The sequence below is a fragment of the Hirundo rustica genome, chromosome 21 (assembly GCF_015227805.2).
Source record: "Hirundo rustica isolate bHirRus1 chromosome 21, bHirRus1.pri.v3, whole genome shotgun sequence".
NCBI classification, from domain to species: Eukaryota; Metazoa; Chordata; class Aves; order Passeriformes; family Hirundinidae; genus Hirundo; species Hirundo rustica.
In genome coordinates, this window is record NC_053470.1 from 8,150,809 (window position 1) to 8,173,208 (window position 22,400).

At 39.2% G+C, this 22,400-nt stretch overlaps 1 protein-coding gene across 1 annotated transcript in view; it reads left to right on the top strand.

Moving 5' to 3' along the window:
* Positions 1-542: 542 nt before the first annotated feature.
* Positions 543-22,400, top strand: part of LOC120761968 (probable global transcription activator SNF2L1) — a 29,312-nt gene continuing 7,454 nt past the window's right edge. The window contains exons 1-22 of the mRNA XM_040083797.2: positions 543-662; positions 2,628-2,714; positions 4,943-5,109; positions 6,011-6,111; positions 6,221-6,321; positions 6,577-6,756; positions 7,368-7,523; positions 7,769-7,900; positions 8,613-8,681; positions 9,185-9,294; positions 9,970-10,196; positions 10,746-10,867; positions 11,318-11,470; positions 12,810-12,942; positions 13,905-14,053; positions 14,629-14,748; positions 15,027-15,137; positions 15,336-15,449; positions 17,287-17,409; positions 18,861-18,993; positions 19,755-19,873; positions 20,077-20,289. Coding sequence (XP_039939731.1) covers positions 576-662; positions 2,628-2,714; positions 4,943-5,109; positions 6,011-6,111; positions 6,221-6,321; positions 6,577-6,756; positions 7,368-7,523; positions 7,769-7,900; positions 8,613-8,681; positions 9,185-9,294; positions 9,970-10,196; positions 10,746-10,867; positions 11,318-11,470; positions 12,810-12,942; positions 13,905-14,053; positions 14,629-14,748; positions 15,027-15,137; positions 15,336-15,449; positions 17,287-17,409; positions 18,861-18,993; positions 19,755-19,873; positions 20,077-20,289 — 2,907 coding nt within the window. The 5' untranslated portion in view covers positions 543-575. The remainder of the gene's footprint in view (positions 663-2,627; positions 2,715-4,942; positions 5,110-6,010; positions 6,112-6,220; positions 6,322-6,576; positions 6,757-7,367; positions 7,524-7,768; positions 7,901-8,612; positions 8,682-9,184; positions 9,295-9,969; positions 10,197-10,745; positions 10,868-11,317; positions 11,471-12,809; positions 12,943-13,904; positions 14,054-14,628; positions 14,749-15,026; positions 15,138-15,335; positions 15,450-17,286; positions 17,410-18,860; positions 18,994-19,754; positions 19,874-20,076; positions 20,290-22,400) is intronic.

Sequence of the window (22,400 nt, forward strand, 5' to 3'; positions counted from 1 at the left end):
GGCTGTTTTGGGATTCTTTAGCAGTATGAACAAAGTCACAGCTTTAATGTGAGGGTGGTGAGGCACTGGCACAGGTTTCCCGGAGAAGCCGTGGCTGCCCCTGCATCCCGGGAAGTGTCCAAGGCCAGGCTGGATGGAGCTTGGATCAAGGCGGTACAGCGGAAAGCGCCCGTGCCCATGGCAGAGGGGTGGAACAAGATCATCTGCAAGGTCCATTCGAGCCTAAACCAGCCTGTGGCGTTGTGCAGCGGCCTTGGCCAGGCTCTCTGTTAGAGCTGAGGCGTCACCCGAGAGGACGGGAGCAGCAGAGCCAGCCGGGCCGGGCCGGGCCGGACCGAACCGAACCGAACCGAACCAAACCGAACCGAACCGAACCGAACCGAGCGGGAGCCGCTCCCTCAGCCCGGCCCGCCCGCGGCAGGCGCGAGCCCGGCCCCGGAGCTATCGCGAGAGCCGCGCGGAGCTATCGCGAGAGCCGCGCGGCGCGGGCCGGCCGGAGGGGCGGGGCCGCGCGGCGCGAGGGGCGGTGGGGCCGCCCCCGCCCCCCCGCGGCTCCGGCGCCCGCCGAGCTCAACATGGACCCGGGCCTCGGCCCCGGCGAGGAGCCCCGCGCCTCCACATCCTCCGCCACGGCCGCCGCGCAGGAGCCCGGCGCCGAGGAGGTACCGCTCCGCTCCGGGGAGGGGGCCCCTGCGGGTGGTGGAGCCCGGGCCGGTGGCCCCCATGCCGCGGCCGCCCCGCTCGGCCCGGGCCCCTCGGCTCGGCCCGCTGGGCTGTGCGGGCCCGCCCCGCCCGGACACACCCCCGCCCCCGCGCCTGCCCTCCGGCATCGCCCTGGCGTGCGGTCCGCGCTGCCCCGCGCCGTCCCCGGCCCTGCCCTGCAGCCCGGGCGCGGGGCTGGGACCACCGAGGCCGTGCGGAGCCTGTGCCAGCCCCGCGGCCTGCGCTCTCCTGCGCCGCCCGCCCTCCGGAGCCCCCCGCGCTGCTGTTCCCTTGCCCGTGCCCCGGGGAATGCTGTCCCGGAGCCGGCAGCTCCCAGGGCTCGGGGTGGGAGTGTGGCGGGGGCGGCCCGGAGAGTTGTTGGCTGACAGAGGTCAGGGGCTCTCCGTGTCCCTGCCCAGCCCTGCGTCTGCCCTGCCGCACAATGCACCCCTCGAGAGAGCGCGTATGGCTGCCAGCCGCCTCTCCTTAGTTTTTGGGAAGAAAGACACAAGGCATGTAGAAAGTGACGTATTCAGGTATCCTTGGAAACAGAACAAGACTTAACCCGAAGGATGAATCTTAGAAAAAACTTAGTAGGAATGAGGACCGTACATGATATATGTATGATACTGGAGAAAATTGTGGAACTGCTGTTAACAGTGCATTCAGGTTTTTTTTTTTTTTTTAATCCCAGTCCATTTTGCCTGTAAAGAACGTTTGAAGTTTTATTTTATTACATATACAAACAGTTATGGGACACAGTGCAGTGTAGTCCTGAACTTGGTTGCCCAAGGGAAAATGTTTAAGGGCTCTTTCTCTGTTGTATACAACTTGCTTTGCAAGATTTTTATGCATGTCAGCTGTGCAGTTGCAGCGTCTGCATGACAGTGGCAGTCATGCAACCTGTTGTGTTCTGTCCCCCTCTCAGTGTTTTACTTTATAAATAGTCTTTGCTGTACTACCCAAACTGTCTTACTGGCTATTTGGAAATGTACTTCTACCTTGTATATGTGAGCTAAACACAGGAGGAATCCCGATTATTCTTAGTGCATCTGTTCAGAGTTTTCAGCGGCACAAGTTACAAGAGTAAAGTCAAGTAAAGCAGCAGCAGTTCTTGTTCCCAGGTTTTTTTATATATATACATATATATATATACATTATTATCCTTGCATTGGGACTGGGATTTCTGGGTGGAAATCTCTCAGCCTGAATTTAGGATCTCTGTTTAGGGTAGTTATTAGAGATTTTAAGGGGAGTATTTTGGAATGCTCAGGATCTTCTGAAAGTGCTGCATGGTGTTGTAAGATGTTTAAATAACACCAGTTCTCCGGGGACTGTTTAGTCTATAATGAAAATAATTTCTAGAGCAGAGACAAAGTGTTAGTGGTGAGTTTCCTGAATTACAAATGAAAGTACTTTTGTGGTGGTGAATTGCACTGAGACTTCTGCTGTCCTGGCTCCTGACAAGTTAGCCCTCTAAGTGATGAAGATATATTGTGTAAAGTTTCTAGGGAAAAAAACTCTCAGACCTCATGAAATCTTTTATGCTTCTGTGTTGTACAAAGGTACATGGTCCAGTTGTTAGGGGGAGGTATTCTTACTCATATCAAAATATATTATTGAAACCCTATTATGCATTTACAGTGAGATCTCTGTGAAAGGTTAAACTTTGTGCTCTTTGAGTAATTTCTTTTAATTTGGATCCTGCTTGCAGAGATAAATATGAGGATCTTTAGTTTCATCGTGGACATGAGGTTTTGCTTTGGGTGGAATGATGTGATTAATGCACTCATCTAATTTTGAATTAATTATTTTTAAAAAGTAGCACGGTTGTCTTGCCATTTGTAAGTTTGTTCAGCTTGACACATTTTTCTAAAAAAGTAAATAAACTGCTATTTATAAAATGCTTAACTTTTGAATTCCAGAAAAATGATCCCCCGTTTCAGCTCAAACTTCCTCCAAAGGCAGCTAGACCTGAAAAAGAAGTTGACCCAGAATATGAAGAGAAGATGGTAAGTGCTTTCATGACAAAACATACTGCAGCTTTTTATGGCACTTGGTTGCTGGAACAGGATCAGTGCAGTTACAAGGAGTTATTGCAGCCTGGATGTGTCAGATAAGAGACACAGATCAAGATTTCATTTGGATGTCTAGGCCCATGTCATGTTTCTCACAGTGTCTAACAGGTCAGGCAGTGGCAATTCTGTTAAGTACTGTCCCATTCTTCCAAGTATTTTTGTCTGCATGATTTTTGGAGTTGTAGCCTGTGGTTTTTATACCCAGTAGCTGTCAGTGTATTTTTTAGTTTTGTGGTTTCTTTTTTAGTTATCCACGCCTATCTGTGGTAAGGAGTTACTATTCAATGACATTTTATATTTAGAACTCTTCCCATTTTGATTTGAATCTGTCTCTGCCAGTTTTATTTAATGACTCCTTGGACCATGTCAGAGGCATCCTTAAGCTACTTCTTACTTAACTGAAATACTGAAGCTGCCAGTTTCTCTCATGTAAGAACATTAAGGTTTTAAATATTCAAATGCCCCGTAATACGTGTGCCATAACGATGCAAAAGAGGATCTGTCCGTGACGCCAGTGTTAGGAGCTTGTAGTTATGGAGAGGAGATGTAACAGGGTAACTTCTGTGTTACAATGAGGCAAAAACCTGGATACAGTGTAAGACTCCTTGAATGACGTTTGTAGTCAGTTCTGGTTTAAGCTGATACCTCTATCTTGTATTGCTTTTAAAAGCTTTAATGTTAAATGGATGCCTGGTAATTACAGTAGGGTCTGGAAGAACTGGATATCACAGAAGTCATGGAAGAATATCACTGTTAGACATAGAAAAAGGGATACCTACATGCATGAATACCTAATTTCTAGCCAAAGAGAAGAGCCACAGTGGATCTGTTCTTCAAGAATGAGTTGAGTAAACAGCTAAACTTGTTTCCAGTAAAACATGATGACTTTCCAGCTTTCCTAAATTACCTATATTTCCTAAATTCCTAATCAGTGTTAGTTCAGTTGTCCTAAGAGGCAAAGGGATTAGGTCTCAGAAAATCTGCCTTTTATCAATTGTGCAGTTGTGAGCTAGACCTTTACTGTTTTATCAAAACACACTGCTTATACTAAGACAATAATACAGCAGGCAGAAAATCATATTGTGTAATTAAATATAGGTCCTTACCAACAATGATTATTTTGCCCCAAACAATCATGTATTATTTTTTAACTCTGAATCCTCTGAATGGATCTGTGTTTACACTGATGATCATAAACATCAATGTCTCTACTTTCCCCTTGTAGAATTTATTTTTGGGTTGTCAGGTTATTTACAGAAATGGCCCAGTAATAATGTGAGGGGGGAAATCAGAGATTTCTTTTTTCCCAGGAGCTCTCAGTAGAGATGTTCCTTTGCTGGTAAGAGTGTGCTGTTAAAGGAATGCAGTGCCCTGGCGTGGTGAGATCATGCATTGCACACCAGCATCATTCTTGCTGCCCTTTGGCTGGCGAGCCTGCTCTTGGGGGAGACTTGCTTGTTGTAAGAACAGAACTTCAGCTTCACTTCTAGAGCACCATATGAGGTCACATGGAAAGTGCCTTACATGGTACAGTGTTACACGATGCCTAAATTTCTCAGAGGAACTGATAACAATTGCATTCTCTCGGATAGAATCTGCATTTTGTCGTATTTTTCTTAAAAGTGGTGTAACGTGTTATCTTCTAAATATAAGGAAGGCCACGTTTTGCTGTGGAACATAGTGAAGTGCACGCATCCCGTTGAGATGGCAAAACTGAAATGCTTGAAATTTGAAATCTGACAGCAAAATTCACAAACTTGAGTGAGAGCAATTCATCCATTACTTCAGAAATAGTTCTAAAAGCAGAGCTACTACACTGCTGTCTTTCATCAAATCCTGATGAAAGTTCTGCCACTGATGGGCAAGGTTAGGGTTTCATCCCTTACTGTAAGTCATGACTTTAGTTTTGTCTTTATCTTTTGTAGCCAAAGATTAAAGCATCCCTTCACCACTGCACCTGTGCCATGAAGCAGCTCCAGCTCTGTTTCACAATGCTTGTAGCCCTCTGAGCTAACAGATGGTCTTGGCAGTCTTTCCTGATATAAGTTGTTCTCATGAGTGTCTGAATTCTGTTCATTAGCAAAAATGTGGTTTTATGAAGAAAAGTTACCTATTCCTCTTTTTTTTTTTTTTTTAATTCTCTTCTCTGTTTTGGAAACCAGAAAGCAGATCGAGCAAAAAGGTTTGAATTCCTCCTGAAGCAGACAGAACTTTTTGCACATTTTATTCAGCCTGCAGCACAAAAATCACCAACGTCTCCACTGAAAGTCAAGCTGGGACGGCCACGGATAAAGAAGGATGAAAAACAGAGCTTGATTTCAGCTGGGGAGTATGTTTTGATTTCTGGCTTCTTACATATTCAAACAACTTAGACTTGTACTTTCAGTAAATCCAGACAATTTCCTATTAGTGGTGTATCAATTTCTTTAGAAGCTGCTTATTTTGAAAGCATCATCTGCTCCATCAACGTAAGTGTGACCTTGGATCAGAAATGCACTTTCAGAGCAAGTTGCCTGATTCTTGCCTTGTAAAATGCTTTGGTCTGTATTGTGGAGTGACTTTAGAGCACACAAATTGAATTTCTCCTGCGTGATGCTGAAGGGGCACTCCAGAAGTGTGATGTGACCCAGCTGGCAGTGGAGCAGTCAGTGGGACCAGGCTGGGGCTAGACCAGGTTATGACCCGGCAGTGTCCATGTAGTGGGGATGTGGATCCTCAGCACCAACTGGCTCTCTCCACCAGTCTGCCTCTGTTAGTATTGCTGCAGAGCCTGCCTCTAGTGCCTCTGAGAGGTCTGGAAATAACAAACAGCTGGTTTGGGGTTTTTTGAATGTTTGAAAAATGACTATTCTATTTTAGAAATGTCAGTTTTTTTAAAGTTTGAATATGTGATTTTTCTGAACTTTGTAATTATCAAGTAATTGAGTCTTAAGGCCACCACTGATGTGTCTTGTATTTCTGTGTTGCTCATTAAAAAGTGCCTCAGAGAACTCATGATATTGTCAGATTATAGTTGTGGCTCTGAAAGAGAGGGTTTCATATCAGCCTTTATAATTAGAGCTGGAATGACTCCTAAGGAATAGCACATGAACAGGATGAGAGTTTGGTCAGGATGCCACACCAGTCACACTGTGGGTCAGTGACTGCTTGTGTTGTAACTTGTCTTTGGAGTTTGTAGCAGTGTTCTGAGGTGATTTCGTTCACACATCAGCGTTGGGTTCTCCCTTTAGGTACCGCCACAGGCGCACAGAGCAGGAGGAGGATGAGGAGCTCCTGTCTGAGAGTCGGAAAACGTCCAACGTGTGCATTCGGTTTGAGGAGTCTCCTTCCTGTAAGAGTTTTGGGATTGATTGGATGTAATTAGGATCTCAGCAGATTGCAGTTAAATTTTTCTGCTTGGAATCAGTATTTTTCTACTTAGAGGAATCTTACATTTACAGATGTGAAGGGAGGAACACTAAGAGATTATCAGGTTAGAGGTTTGAACTGGATGATCTCATTGTATGAAAATGGAGTCAATGGCATTCTGGCAGATGAAATGGTAAGCAGTAAGCTTTTGGATTTTTTGTGGTAATTATGGAGCAAAATACAACATTGAAATCTTTACAGTATTTCATGTATGTGCAGTAGCGTGCTTCATTCTACAGCAAACTGATTTTTCAAATCTGAAATTGTAACGTACACAAATTTCTTGTGTAGTTTGCTTGAAACAAATGGCAGAATTGTATAGTAAGAAAATGGTTAGAAAGTATTTCTTTATGGTATTTCACTTCAGCAAGTTTCTTTGTCAATGCAGGGGCTTGGGAAGACTCTGCAGACAATAGCTTTGTTAGGCTATCTGAAGCATTACCGAAACATTCCTGGGCCACACATGGTCCTGGTGCCAAAATCGACTTTGCATAACTGGATGAACGAATTCAAGCGCTGGGTTCCCTCCTTACGTGCTGTTTGCCTTATTGGAGATAAAGATGCCAGAGTAAGTGTTTTACATTTCAGGAATGTATGCGTTATTTGGCAAAAAATATCACTTGGGTATGTGAAATTCTCCCTAAGCTATTTTCTTAATTACAGTATATGTTGGTGATCTTTAATTACGTTAATGTTGAAAATGCAAAATATTATGCCTGTGACTATGAGGAAAAACGGAAAATGGGTTCCCCAGGGGGAGAGAAGGATACAGGAGGTATTTGGGGAAGAAAGAAGATATTTGAGAGTGGACTGTGTAAGTTGTTTTGATACACTTTTGTGGATTGGATCTTTGGACAAGTTAATGTAGGAGGTTTTTTCCCCCTCTGGTTGCGTGTACTCTATTTGAATTACAGAGAAATGATGCTGAAGAGCAAATAGTTAATTTTGAGTAGGAACAAATTTGTGTTTTGCTGAACTCCAGCTTTCTCTGTGCTTAAAGTACAAAGTACAAAGGATTGAAACCTTTTTTTACAGTAACTTTCAGTTACTGAGAAGATGTTTGAGTCTTTTGTGTGCTAGTTAAGTACATCAGTGATATTAGTGGAGACAGCTTTCCATGAATGCCTTAAAAATTATTCATATTTATAAATGTTTATTAATCTGGTTCTTCTGCTTTAGGCTGCATTTATCCGTGATGTCATGATGCCTGGTGAATGGGATGTTTGTGTTACATCATATGAAATGGTCATTAAAGAGAAATCAGTCTTCAAGAAATTTAACTGGAGGTACCTGGTAATCGATGAAGCCCACAGAATAAAGAATGAGAAGTCTAAGGTAAATTTGAAATTGTTTGACACTTAGAAGTTAGTTTGATACAAAAAGATTGCACCTGATTTGAGCAGATTTTAAGTGTTAGGTGTGGTGTTTTTTTAAAATAGAAGCAAGAAGCTATTGGGTGGTAAATATGAATTTCATAGTAGCTCACTGTCTCTAAGTTTAATTGACATTGTTTTAGGTTTCCAAAACTGATTCATTGTGCTCCAGTGTAGATGGTGTTGATAACTGTGTTGTGTTTCCAGCTGTCAGAGATTGTTCGTGAGTTCAAGACAACGAATCGATTGCTGCTTACAGGAACTCCTTTACAGAATAACCTCCATGAGCTGTGGGCATTACTCAATTTCCTTTTACCTGATGTCTTCAACTCTGCAGATGTAAGTTGATGTTTGGAAGTACAGTGTTGTTTTATTGATTCCCAGGCTGCTGTCAGTAGAAGAATGAGCAGCCTGGCAGGAGATGGACGTTGTGCTCGACCCAGGTTCAGGGAAAGCTCTGTGGCTTACTGCATACTACTACTTTTACTCTGCCTAGTTCAAACAGTGCATTCTGCTGGTGTGCATGAGGCCTCAGACCATTAATAGCGAATGTAATACTTGAAATAGTTCAAGAATTACGCAAAATTTGAGAAAGCAATGAAGCATCAAGAATATGAAGCATCCAAATAGCCTTTTTTTAAAAAAAAAATTATAACTTGAGTAATCCCTCTTCTGCTGTTAATGTTTCTTTGTGCTTGTATTATTTGCTTATGTTATTTTTGCTCTGAATCTTAAGGATTCAAATTGGGTTCTTTTTAACTTCTTGTATCACATAAGCACTGAAGGGAAGCACTTGGACGCTGCAGTGATGAGCATGGAAAGTCGCTGTATATTAATGGTGTAATGGTATTTTGTCTGCAGTGATGCACTTCACTGGAATGTTACAGCATACCAGGGAGATGGCACAGAATTGCAGACTGATTTTTTTCTTTCACAGAAGTCATTTGTCTCAAGATTTATGCCACTCTCAGCTGGAATGAGAGTCAGTATGTGTCTGTTAAAAGTACAGACGATAAACTGTTCATACCAATTGTGCTGTTTCTCACCACAGGATTTTGACTCATGGTTTGACACTAAAAATTGTCTCGGTGATCAGAAACTTGTAGAAAGACTTCATGCTGTAAGTAATTAAAGCTGTAATCGCATGTCATTGTTAGCAAGCACACTGTGAAAAAGAAAGGCAGATTATTTTCCCCTTCTTCTCAAAGTTGAAAAGATGAACATGAAGGTATTTAGTTACAGGAATGCCTAGCAGAATTTTCATGAATTAAGCATTGCAGCTTCCTATCATAGGTGCTACTTTTTGTGTGTTACTGTTTGTAATATGATACCATATGATAGGATACTGTACTTTTTGTATACACAAGAGAATACAGAGTAAAAAAATCTGAACATAAAATATGAAAATGAAGAATTTTGAGATCTTTTTGAAACCATTTATTATTGTGAATAGTACAAAATTTAGTTTTGCAGAATTTAGCAGAATTTTTCTTATGGAGTCACCATGACAACAGTAGATGCTGATTAGTTCTGAATAAATTTCAGATAATTGAGTCTTTTAATTTTGTATTTGTGGCAGTCAATTTCTACATTTATCTATGTAAAATATCTTAATTTGTGCAGGTTTTGAAGCCGTTTCTCTTACGTCGCATAAAAGGCGAAGTAGAGAAGAGTTTGCCTCCAAAGAAGGAAGTAAAAATTTATCTTGGGCTCAGCAAAATGCAGAGGGAATGGTGAGTTATTTACATGGAAGTAGGATTCTTTTCTGATAGCTCTTCACACTGATAATTTTTTTCTTTATAGTTGCATATTAAGACAGTCAAAGAAGCTTATTTATAGCTGTCTTAGGGCTTTTGTAAAAAAAGACAAATTTCAGAGAGCTCAGGAAGGGGAATAAAAAGAGCTGGGAGGAAGAAAGCAGAAACTTTCTTTCCCTCCTTAAGTTTATTTGAAGGAAGAAATGCCTCCTAAGCTTCCTCCTTTGATCCAAGTATGTATGCACCAAAAAGTCTTACCTGAAATTAAAATAAAACCTTGAGGAGCTACATACCCGGAAGAGGTGTGAGACAAGGAGCCAGGTCAGTGTAGCAGTTTCTGTCAAATAAGTGATACGTTTATTCCACTTTGTACTACTAAAATGAAAGTGTAAAATAATCCAGTGAATGACAGATCATTCTCACTTGCAGAGAGATTCCCTTTCATATTTAAGGATGAATTTAGAAATCCTTATTATCAATCAGACGCTTTTGCCAAGTTTCATATAATATATGAAATATATTATAATATAGTTCATTGTTAAATAAACAAAGACATACAGAAATAAGAACTGGGATATTGCAGGGTTTCATTTATTCATTCATTCAGATAAAAACTGAAAAAGTTGTTCAAAACTGCCCTTAAAACCTCAGGTATACGAGGATCCTGATGAAGGATATTGACATCCTGAATTCGGCTGGCAAAATGGATAAGATGCGGCTGCTGAATATCCTGATGCAGCTGCGGAAGTGCTGTAACCATCCCTACCTGTTCGATGGTGCTGAGCCGGGCCCTCCCTACACCACGGACACCCACCTCATCACCAACAGTGGGAAGATGCTGGTTCTGGACAAACTGCTGGCAAAACTCCGAGAGCAGGGTGAGTACTGCTCGTGGGCAGCAGTGCTCTGAGTGCTCCTTGTAGCTGAAGGTATCTTTCAAACGTAGCACAGGTTTAGCCTTCCCTGCAGCGAATGTATTTGTCACTTTCTGTGAGGTTTTTGTTGAAATTTAATTTTCTGTAGGTCTTAACACATGAAGGGGAAGAAATCTTAATGGGAATGATCAGTAAGACTAAAAATATGGAGAAGCAGAAAGAAAGAGTAGAGCCTCCCTTCTCCTTTCTGTAAGAAAATGTCTCATGATAGGATTATTTCATCTATGCACATCTGCTGGCACCAAATTTCCTTACAGTGGCATGAAGTGTTCTGTTTCTTTGGTTGTACATTTCTCCTGTTTAATTTATCAAATAATATTCTTGAGTGGTTAAACCATTACCGGAAGAGTAACTTCAGAAAAAAAGACTTACTTAAGTTAGGCATAGTACAGAATATTTCACATAAATTCTCAGTCATGCTCTGTAGTAGCTCTGTGATAAGATCAGTGTGAAAACATAAAATGAATGTCAGAACCTCCTGTGTCCTGTCAGGTTCCAGAGTTCTGCTCTTCAGTCAGATGACTCGCTTGCTGGATATTTTGGAAGACTATTGCATGTGGCGTGGCTATGAGTACTGCAGACTCGATGGGCAGACACCGCACGAGGAAAGAGAGGTGGGAAGGCTGTGTGCAAACAAGAAAAGCCTTTGGTTTAGGTTAATAAGTTATCATTTTCATATTTACACTGATCTGGAGCCACATCATTGTTTAAAGTAAAGCAGAACTGCTACAGTTTTTAAAAGGCTGCTAAGGGTATGTTTTTCCTGACTGAAGTGCACAGTACATTTCATTTGATCCTCAGCTAAATGAATAATAGTATATATTTTTTTTATATATATATATATATATATATATATATATATATATCAGTATATTGTGGAGTCAGTGCAGATTTTCTCACCTGTCCAGACATACAGTTTCTTACTTCAATAAAATTCTTTTTTATATGAAAATTGTGTAAATTTAAAAGACACTTAATTGGAAAGCCATCAACATGGTGGAAACTTGTTTGGAAGATGTGATACTTTAGCGACACCTTATGTTTTGTTTTGTTTTTCCTTTCAGGAGGCAATTGACACATTTAATGCTCCCAACAGCAGTAAATTCATTTTCATGCTGAGTACCAGAGCTGGAGGTCTTGGAATTAATTTGGCAACTGCTGATGTGGTTATTCTCTATGATTCAGATTGGAACCCTCAAGTAGATCTGCAGGCCATGGTGAGTTAACTCCCTAATACACATATTTTGGTTTAAGTTGTCAACGTTCTATTTTGTATAACTGTTTTCAGATCTTGCATTTTTGTTATTTTTCTTTACTTTTTCTATACACAAGAAGCAAAGGAATTGAATAAAAGGGCACAAACAGAATTTGTGGAGAAAATTGGAGATTTTTGTCTGTAAATATTTGTCTTAATTATTTTCATAATGAGAGATTACTTCCATCAAAATACTGTATCAATATTGGTAATAGAAGTAGAGAATTATCCTTAATTCTGTCTTTTCAGAAGAGAGCAGTAAATGAATAATAGAGGACTGTTTCCAAAATAATAGTAGCTTATTAGAAGCATGCAGCCTTATATTCCTCTCATTTGGGAAGTTTATGCTTTTACTTTTTGTTTCTGCATAAGCATAAAGGCATTTGGTGGTGATGTTGTGGCGGGGAAACCTTTGAGTTAAACCTACTAAAATCTTCTCTTTCTGACTGCTGAATGTAAAAAAACTAGTCTGTAATTTGTTTTATGTGCAGTAAATCTCACATGATCCTTCTTGCATGATTAGGAGGGTGGGTATTTGTTCAATGGTTTGTAATTTTTACTTTCTTTTAATGCACTTCAACACATCAAATATTTAATATGAATAGCTCACCTTTTAGCTATGCATGTTGACTGCCAATAGTTGACCAATTTCCTGGAGACTGTAAGTGTGGTTTGTGAACCTCAGTAGGGTTTTCAGGAAGAAATTAATATTATGCAGGAGAGTAAAACATTCAACAACTCATGTTTAAAGACAGTCAGAAAATCCTGGTACCCACAGCTTGAAGGACAGCTGTTTAACTTCTTTGTGATTTAAAAGCACATGTTTTCCAGAGGTGATGAACACAAATTTTGTTACAAATGAGCATAGTGTGTCAGTCATAACCTCGTTTGCTGGCTTGGGACAAGCACAGTGTCGGAGCTGTGGCTGCAGAAGCTCTGCAGAAGGAATTATAGTGCTCAAGCCAGGGATGCAGAATATCAATACCTGTGTCAAGTGAGAGGGTCCATTTGAAAGCAATGCATGTATGTGCTGTTGCATGTCCACTTCCCAGCTGCAGTCTGGGCATTCAGTTATCTTCATTTCCAACGAGGGAGATGCATTTATTGCTATGGAATGACTCAAAAATGTAATAGCCAGGTGTAAGTGAATATTAGAATACCGGTTTTACAGTGCTCTGTGCTCTTGAATAGGCAAAGAACCAACAAGTGCAATGCTAGTTTGAGGCTGCTGTTTCTGCAAGCTGACTGTCTATTGCTTGTGAGTTCTTGTTGCTGAACCCTCACTGATTTATGTTTGTTAGGATCGTGCGCATCGTATTGGTCAAAAGAAACCAGTACGGGTGTTTCGACTTATCACTGATAATACTGTTGAAGAGAGGATTGTAGAAAGAGCTGAAATAAAACTGAGACTGGACTCTATAGTTATACAACAAGGTATCAACTGCTATATATGTTTGTCTGCAACAGAATTGTTCAGTCCCTTAAAGTTATGGTTAAATAACTGTACAAATGTACAGTGTTGGAGAAAGCAGGCCTTGTGTATAATAGCAGTGTGCTAAAATCGACTTAATGTGCAAGGTATTCACTTGTTCAGCTGAATTATCTGTAAATTCTGTTTTCCTAATTAATGTAGACATAGACTGACGGTGAGTCTAAATGAGGAAAGTAAACTGCAGCTGAATTGATGTTACTTAGTGATATGTTAAAAAGAAAACAAAAAAACAGAAAATCAGGTCTATTCCATGGCAGTTGAAATAATGATATAAATATGCTTCTTAGCACATAAGAGTTAACTGAACAATAGAACATCTTTGTGTACTTTTGTTTAGAAGCACTTAGAGGAATAGTTTGTCAAAACTAAGGTACTCAGGCTAGGTTTTAAAGGTTGTTTGTATTGAGCAAAGGGTGGGCTACTGAAAGGGTGATGGTCAAAATTTTGGTAGCATGAGAAGAGATAGCATAAGTGAAATTTTGGGATAGAAATTCAAATTTTGGGAAAAATAATTAGAAAATTGGCTCGAAATCAGTGATGTGAATGTTGAAAATGTCAAGCACGTCTTAGTGGTCATTACTGAATATTTTGTAATTTTTCATATTGAGAAAAGATTGTGATCTTAAAAGTTCAGCTGACTTTGTAAGAATAAGATCTTAAACATAAAATTTGGATTATCTGAACGTGAAACATTTTTTGTAACGGCTCGAGTCAAAGTTTTTTTAACTCTGCCCAAAGTTCCTGACTTGCATTTATTCTCATCTCAAGCAAAATGTATTTTTTCTATGCGGCTGTTCTGTTTTTTCCTTCCTTGTTGTGTCAGTGAAGTAAAAAAGTCCACCGCTTGCGTTGTCCTGCTAGATCTCCCATATTGTAACCTGCAGCACGTTCCTTGTGCTTGTAGGGAGGCTCATAGACCAACAGTCCAACAAGCTGGCAAAAGATGAAATGCTGCAGATGATCCGGCACGGGGCCACGCACGTGTTTGCTTCCAAGGACAGTGAGCTGACCGAAGAGGATATCACCACTATTTTAGAAAGAGGTGAAAAGAAGGTTAGAGAGCTGTTTAATACCGAATTCAAAATACACATGCACGAAATGGAACGAGATCTGATGACGTCAGTCTGTTATTACTTTGATATTCGTGCAGATTTTAAATGTTATGGAAGTTTTGGAGGAGTAGAATTCGTGATTTGTAATCATTTTCAAGGTTCATGCTGATCATGTGTTATTTTGTGGTCTTTTAGAAAAATGTAAATTTAATGATTTAATGCCAACGATTCTGATAGACACAAAGTCTGTAAGGAACTTCATTAGCTAATAGATAGCTCTGTGAAAAAATGAATTGCCATTTCAGAGACGGGCATAAATTTAATTTAAATTTTAAAGTTAAATTCTACAGTTGTAGGACTGCATCCCAGCATAATAAATGTAGTTTAATGGCGAGTCTTGAAGTCAAATTGCTCTAAATTGGAAAGGACAATGGGTATCTCTGTTGAAAAGAAAATGTAAGTAAAAGTTAAAATCAGAAGAAGATGTTGAGAATGTTGTAGTAATGATGAAAGCTGTTTTTTCAGAAAAGATAAAATAGCTTGAGTGAGCCTAAAGGTCTCTTCCTCTCTTTTTAGACAGCTGAAATGAATGAACGATTACAGAAAATGGGAGAGAGCTCCCTTCGAAATTTCACTATGGACACAGAGATGAGCTTGTACAACTTTGAAGGTGAAGATTACAGAGAAAAGCAAAAGGTAATTTTTTGTAGAGTTTAAGACTTCAGTTTAGAGATGCAAGCATAAAAACCACACATTAATTTTAAGTGCTTAAATACTTGTCATAATCAGCTATAATTTCTAGCTTATTTTTTGAGCTCTGTTATAGTATCCAAATTATTGAACACAATCATTAGATTTGCTGTGCAAAAATACATTCCTCTTTTGCAGTGCCATATTAATCATTATTCTTGTGACTTCAGGGAGGCAAACAGTTACTTGAGTAGCTTTTTATTTTTATTCTGTTCTGTGTGTAGCTGAGCATGATGGAATGGATTGAGCCTCCAAAAAGAGAACGCAAAGCCAATTATGCAGTGGATGCTTATTTCAGGGAAGCCCTACGTGTCAGCGAACCAAAAGTCCCAAAGGTAAGAAGCTGGCAGGTATGGAAGGGTTTTATAACAACATAAAACCCTTTTTTTTGCTCCTCCTCTCCCACGCTGCATCCCCTGCTCTACCCCTGTATATTTACAAAGCCATAGATTGCCGCTGCTGCTGAATTGTGGTAGTGTACTTGCAGGAAAGTTAAGCTTCTGTAATGTTGATGTATCTGTGTATTTTTGAAGGCTCCACGACCTCCAAAACAACCGAATATTCAGGATTTTCAGTTTTTCCCACCACGGTTATTTGAACTTCTGGAAAAAGAAATTCTGTATTACCGTAAAACTATAGGATATAAGGTAATGCATTTTTTTTTCCTTTCCTCCTTGTATTCCTTTTTGTAAATTAGTTGCAACCTTGACTTGTTAAGTTATTGTGAAAAAAATGCCTTAAAGCCTGTATCCTTCAGTTTTTGCTCCACTGAGGAGCATAAAAAATAATCTGCCATTCTTTCCTTCACTAAAAATTCCTTATCTGTGCAGCTTTGTGTTTTGTGGTGGATTCCTAACAATAAAATAGAGTAGAAAAAGGAAAGACAGTTCTGATGCTTCATATCCTCAAAACCAAAGGTGTGACATGTGGTCTAAGCTGAGGAAATTTTGGCCAATGTAAGGTCACCTTTCAGAGTATGATTTTCTTTGTAAAACCTTTTCTAAGTCTTATTTAGAGAATAGCTTAAAGAGAATAGTGACTTTGTGTTGATAGGAAGGTAAGTAAAATGGCATCAATTCTCCTTGGATTTGGGTGGGACATAAAAGGTTTAAAGGTGTGGAGAAGTCTGAATGTATTACTACTACAAAAAGGAAACCAGACAACAGACTTCTCTCTTTTCCTTTTATTTTTTCTTCCTACTCTGCCTTAGCTGAGTTTCTCCCTTTTTCCTGCTGACATCACTGGACAAGCAGTGAACAGATTCTGTTTTAATGTTGGTTGTCCTTACTTGGACCAGTATTGCTTGAGTAAACCAAATGGATTCTCTACTTCCAGCCAAATATGTCTGTACCTGGCTTTAAAAAACCTCAGATTTCATGGCAGATTGCAGCAAGAAAAAAAAATCACCTATAAAATGTGTTGGAGAACATAAAATTGTCATACAAAGCAACAGATTGAAAGTTGGTGCTGCCAGAGAGTAGAATTAATATTAGCAAAATGTATTTTTAAGAAAAAGCAGAAGGTTTTTTAGAATCTTGTTTACAGCCAAAAGAATTTCATAGGGATGTCAGGATAGAATTAAGATAAGTAAGCAATTAGTTTTGGGAAAGAATTTATTCAATTAATGCTTCAACAAAGAAGGATGAGAAAATTGCTAATGTTGACAATATGCATATAAAAAGAGGTGTTTCAGACCTGTTATGGAAACCTGTCAGCCTGGAAAGGTTGAACATGAATAGTTGTTATCTTAAAAGGTTAATATAACTGTTTACTGGTGGTGAAAGTAATAAATATAATTAAATTCGTTTAGCTTGGAAACGGAAAAGAGTTTATTATTAAAACTGAAAACTGCCATAAACAATATCAGAAGGTAACCAATAGGCAGAGACCAAGCTTTTTGTGTCAGTCTTAATTTAAACCAGTAAAGTTAAGATTTCTTATATAATAAAACTATCTTAACAGTTGTTATCTTCCACTGCCTTTTGCTGCAGGAATAAGTAAGGTGTGCTAAACCTTTACTGGCTGCTACTTTCTGACTTGTTTGCTGTTGTGTGCAGTGGAATTGGAGTACAGTTTAGTGGTCACAAATGCTAACCTGGTCAGCATGGAGAGGGACAGATGACATGTTGCTTGTTCTTGTTTACACTGTGTTGTGTGTCTGCTCCTTGTGTTTCAGTGTAGTTACAACACTTCCTAAACCAATGGATGTAGGAAAGCAGGTCCTTAGCTAGTGAGAAGTACCTCTGAAATCAGTGACCTGGGACGGCTCTGCCTCTCCCATCAGCCCGAGGTCATTGTGTGCTGGGTTCAGGGCAGAACGAACTTACAGCTTAAAGCCAGGCCTGCTTTAGGGAGGAGGGGTTTGAACAATGAGATCTGAATCCAGGTAGAACACATTTGGTAACTTGGACAGATCAGTGCTTTTAAAATGCAGTCTTTGAAATAACGTTGCTGCACTACTGCTTTTTGATACCCCTGATTTAGGTCCCCAGGAATCCTGACCTTCCAAATGCAGCCCAGGTACAAAAGGAGGAACAAAAGAAGATAGATGAGTCTATGCCTCTGAATGCCGAGGAAAGTGAAGAGAAAGAAAAGCTGCTAACACAGGTAAATTAAAACAGCTGAAATATTTCATCGTGTTTTTTGCCAGTATGGAATATAAGAACTGGTAAATACACGCAGGAAAGCTATGATGATGTTATTGAAAGAAGAAAGCACATGAGATGAAATTATTTTGATTGGTTTTGCTTTGAGGGACCTTTCCTGCCCTTGAACTTTACTTCTTAGTCATCTACTGTTTGTTTCCTTGAAAGTCCTTGAACATTTTTGAGGCAACAGCTTGTATGGTAGATGTGCTAGCAATACATGCAGAAATCCAGTCAGTGGAATTCTAGTACGTGCATAAAGCTTGTGTGGATTTTTTAACAAAAAAGGGTTTGAATCAGGACGAGCCTGTGTAAACACACATGGTTTTTATGCAGGTGTCTAAGGCATGGCACACCCATTAATTTTGTCCCAGCTGAGTTGTTAGGCATGTTGTTTTTATACTGGGACTGAATTTCTGTCACTGACTGGTTTCTTGACCTTTTGGTTGATTATCCTGCTGCGTGTTAAGAGGAAAGGTGTGTCTCAAAGTAACAGGATTTTTTGATTCAGAAAATTTTCTGTAAAAGAATTGGGGATAGTGTACCTTGGAAGAAAAGTGCAAGGTCACAATTTCACTATTAATTTTAGCTATGTATAGCAGAGGAAATATTTAAGCTGGTGCTGATGTGCATACCAGTACTGCTGTTAATGATTAAAAAGAAATAGTTGTGTATGTTAGACTGACTCTGAACATGCTAACTGTGGAGTGAGCTTATTCAGCTTGAGAACTGACAAAGTTCCTTGTAAATACATTTCTGTGATGAAAGGAACTCAATGCACTACAGATTATTGCCCAGGCATGTGATTGTTTTGTTTGTTCTTGGCATTTTCTGCTTTCCCTGTCTTTAAATTGTAATGTCTCTTCCTTGGATGATGGTTTTGTGCATTGCACCTCGCTCGTTCGGTTTTGGATTGATTTCTTTGGTACATAACAAATTCTCTGTTTGACAGTGCTTCAGAGTTTCCATTTGATTGCATCTTTTCAGACTAGAGCTCTTTTCTTGACGTACTCGTGCTTTCATCCAGCTGTTTGTCTGCTCCCAGGTTTGTAAGTGTCTGCAGCAGGAGCTCTTGCTTTGGATACCTGCCCTGCTCTAAGAACTTGTGCTGACCCTTGCAGTGCTGCTCTCAAGTGTGCCTCTCACTGAGCCTGGTTCTTTGCAGGAGTAGCACAAAAACTTTACAAAGAAAGGGTGAAAAGCTCTCACTAATGCCCAAAAATAACTCTTCAGACTTTTAATCATTCAGTAATAAGCCCTGGATAACGCGAGTTTATGGAAATCCTGAAAGACCTTTAGCTGCTGTAATTATGGGATGTTGCAGAGCAGCAAATGGTGCAAACATAAATCAGAATTTTGGAAAATGCTTCCCTTTGACCTGATAATCCCTCCTTGATCTCTTGTTGCATGCAGGGTTTTACAAACTGGAATAAAAGAGATTTTAACCAGTTTATTAAAGCTAATGAGAAATACGGTCGTGATGATATAGACAATATTGCCCGTGAGGTGGAAGGAAAGTCACCTGAGGAGGTCATTGAGTACTCAGGTTTGTGAATTTGAAATGTATTTATTTCCTAATACGAGTATTACCGTGATTTTTCCTACATGTTCTTTTAAAATTACAAGATGGAGAATTTGGATGCATTTAATTTTTTTTTTTGTTAAAGTATGCAAAATTCTATTAAAAAGGTTGATTTTGCAGCATATAACTAACACCTCCAGCTGCCTTCAGCCCTCCTTAGTCAAGATTTAGAATTTGACATAGTTAATTCTCAGTGACAACATGGAGTTGTGAAATTGTGAATTTCCCCTATAGTGCCAGTGTGATTCTTTATGCTGTATCTCTGCTGTTTTACCTAGTACACTGTATCTTTGTCTTTTGGATTTACACAGTGCTTTTCAGATTTCTTCCTCTTTCAGCCTGGAGTGTAATTTTACTAAACACCTTCATCAAATCAGCTTTGCAATGTTCTTCCTGTAGTTAAAAAGGAGGAGCTCCACAAGAGTTCCCTTCAAAGTGTTGAACGTGTTTTACAATTAATTATGCTGCATGTAAATTTTATTAGAAATTTTACTAAGCCTTTACTTACAGTTAACTTTTAAAGGCAACCAAATAAAGAGTCAGTGCAAGCTTATTTTTTGGCTAGCATAGTAAACTGGAGAGCATTAGCTCACGGTTCAAGATTTAATGGAACCACAAGCTAAATTTTTTTTTTTTTTTTTTTTTTTTTGCCAGGGTATCTTAACAGTAAAGTTGTAAGAGCAGAGGAAAAGATGACATTCAACAATTCTGTTTTGTGTTTTTAGCTGTTTTCTGGGAGCGTTGTAATGAGCTGCAGGACATTGAGAGGATTATGGCTCAAATTGAACGAGGAGAGGCAAGAATTCAACGGAGGATCAGTATCAAGAAAGCCCTCGATGCCAAAGTAATTATTCCACCTTTTTTGTTTTCTTCAGCTGACTTCTTCCAAAAATTCCTTCAAAAAAGGAATAATTTGGGCTGGGAGTTCTGTCTTTTTATGCAGCATAGGCAGTATCCCATCTAGCAGCGATCCACGGTATCATGTAACAATAATTCCTTGATGTGGCATTGTACATTTATTAGCCGTCATTTTTGTTTTGCGTTCAGATTGCAAGGTACAAAGCACCTTTTCATCAGCTGCGTATTCAGTATGGAACAAACAAAGGGAAAAACTACACAGAGGAGGAGGACAGGTTTTTGATCTGCATGCTGCACAAGATGGGCTTTGACAAGGAGAACGTGTACGAGGAGCTGAGGCAGTGCGTGCGCAACGCTCCTCAGTTCCGGTTCGACTGGTTCATCAAATCCAGAACTGCCATGGTGGGTACCGCTCCCAGGGACCAGGCTGTGCCGCGGGGATCCTCTTCATTTCCTTAGCACCACCTCCTAAAATCTGTTAGGAAACAAAGGCTGGAAGGATAACTGTGGGTTTCTAAAGTAACCTTTTGCCTTAGTACGGGAAAAACCGCAACACAGCTGAAGCAAACAGATTAGAAAACCTGCCGAACTGCAGTGCCATGTCACCCAAAGGGATTAATGCACACGTAGAGCAGACTTACAAATATCCTCCTTACTTTTATTGCAAACTCAGTGCTCTACCAAACAATGTCTCTTAAGATATCACCTTTTTAGAGCTGTTGGATAATATTAAAGACTGAAAACATCTGAATAATATACTTGGAGAGGGAAGCAGCTTTTCTAACACGGTATTTAATTTCTAACAGCATGAGGAACGTTAGTGATTCACATAGGAATTAATCATTGAAGCAATAGGTTTAAAATGCACTTTGTAGTTGTGAATGTGTGGATTATCCCATGCAAGTGCTTGAATTTCTTTAGGTGCACCTTACTAAAAATTTTATTTGTATTTAGAGAATATAATACAAGGTTAATAGCAAGTAGACTGGTACTTGGAATTTTGGAGGAGAGCCATTCATTTTTAATTTAGTCATTAAGCAGGAATTGGTAACACTAACAGAAGCCTTGGTGGTTGCAAATATTAAGGTATGTGGGTACCAACATCAGAACACGGGACTCTTTCCATGATAAAAAGCTGTTGGATCTGCCCTCAATTTTTTGCTTAGTTCTCTCTACTTGTTTGTCTTGATTTCCTGACCTCAGGATTTGTTTATCTGAAAGAATGTTCTTTCAGAGTTCTGCGTACTGTACTACGAATAAATAAAACATTAGATAAAATATTTAAAATGTGTATTTGAAAAGGTGGGTATATTTGCTGTTCCCAGTACTACTTATAATTATGCTATACACTTTTTACTTGATATTTCAGCAATTGAAGCATTTCTGGCTAGTGCAGCAGTTAGCCCTTAATTAAAAAGAATTACAAGGGTTTCTTACTAAAATGTCTGTTTGAAGAAATACTGGATTTTAAAATTATTTCTATAATGAGAGAAGCCTGCAATACTTAATACATTAAGAAGTTTCTTTTAAGTTGTCTATGCAGGAATCCACTTAAATAAAGCATAGAAATGGGTATTAGAAATTAAAAATATAGCTCAGCGTTTAATATTTGTTCATATATAGTTGTCAGGGGTAGAGTTAAATATTCAATTTTAAGTCTTGCAGATCCTTATGTTCAGTATTTTTTTTTTTTTTTAAGAGGATAGAAATAATTTGCTCAAGTGTAGAAATATGTTCTGTAGTATCTTAATGCTGAAACTGAGACACTGGGAATATTGTGAATCTTTTGGCTTAGATTTTCTTCTAAAATTCTAGCCATTAATAATTTTAGTTTTTCTGCTGCTACATCATTGAGGAAGAATATTATGGAAATACAAATTTTAAACAATCTTTCACTTTCGGTGTGCATTTAATTTTATGAAATATTCTAAATTATCATGCTCTGTACGGTTTAGTAATCTAGCTGGTGTATTCTAATGTCCTGACATTTGTGGAGGTGTTAATTTCTGTGGATCCATTTTGCACTAGTCTGGTGACATTTTTTTGTAAAGAAATGTGCTGGAAAACCACATGGTAATAATAATGAATGAAGTATAAATACAAATATTTATAGAGGAGTAATTAAATTCAGTGAAAGTGGAGAAGGCTTCCAAAAACGCTGAAATTCACATGTGATCATTTAAACTCATATGAAACAAGATGAAAAGGGCAGCATAATTCTGAAAAGGGCTTCTCGGGCTCTTTGAGAAAGCTTTGTGTTCTAACCACTAGATGGCTCTTGAATTCCATGTAAACAGCTAATTTATCTTCCATCTTACTATTTCTGGTTGTTCTCCTGAAGATTTATTTCAAAATCAAATGGTTTACCCAAAATATAAGTTCTTAAAGATACCATGAGTGCCTAAGATTTTTTTTTTTTCTTTTTAAATTGAACACAGATTTGTTGTTGTTGTTGTTGTTGTTGTTGTTATTGTTGGGTTTTTTTGCTTTTTTTAAAAAATTTCTGTCCATGT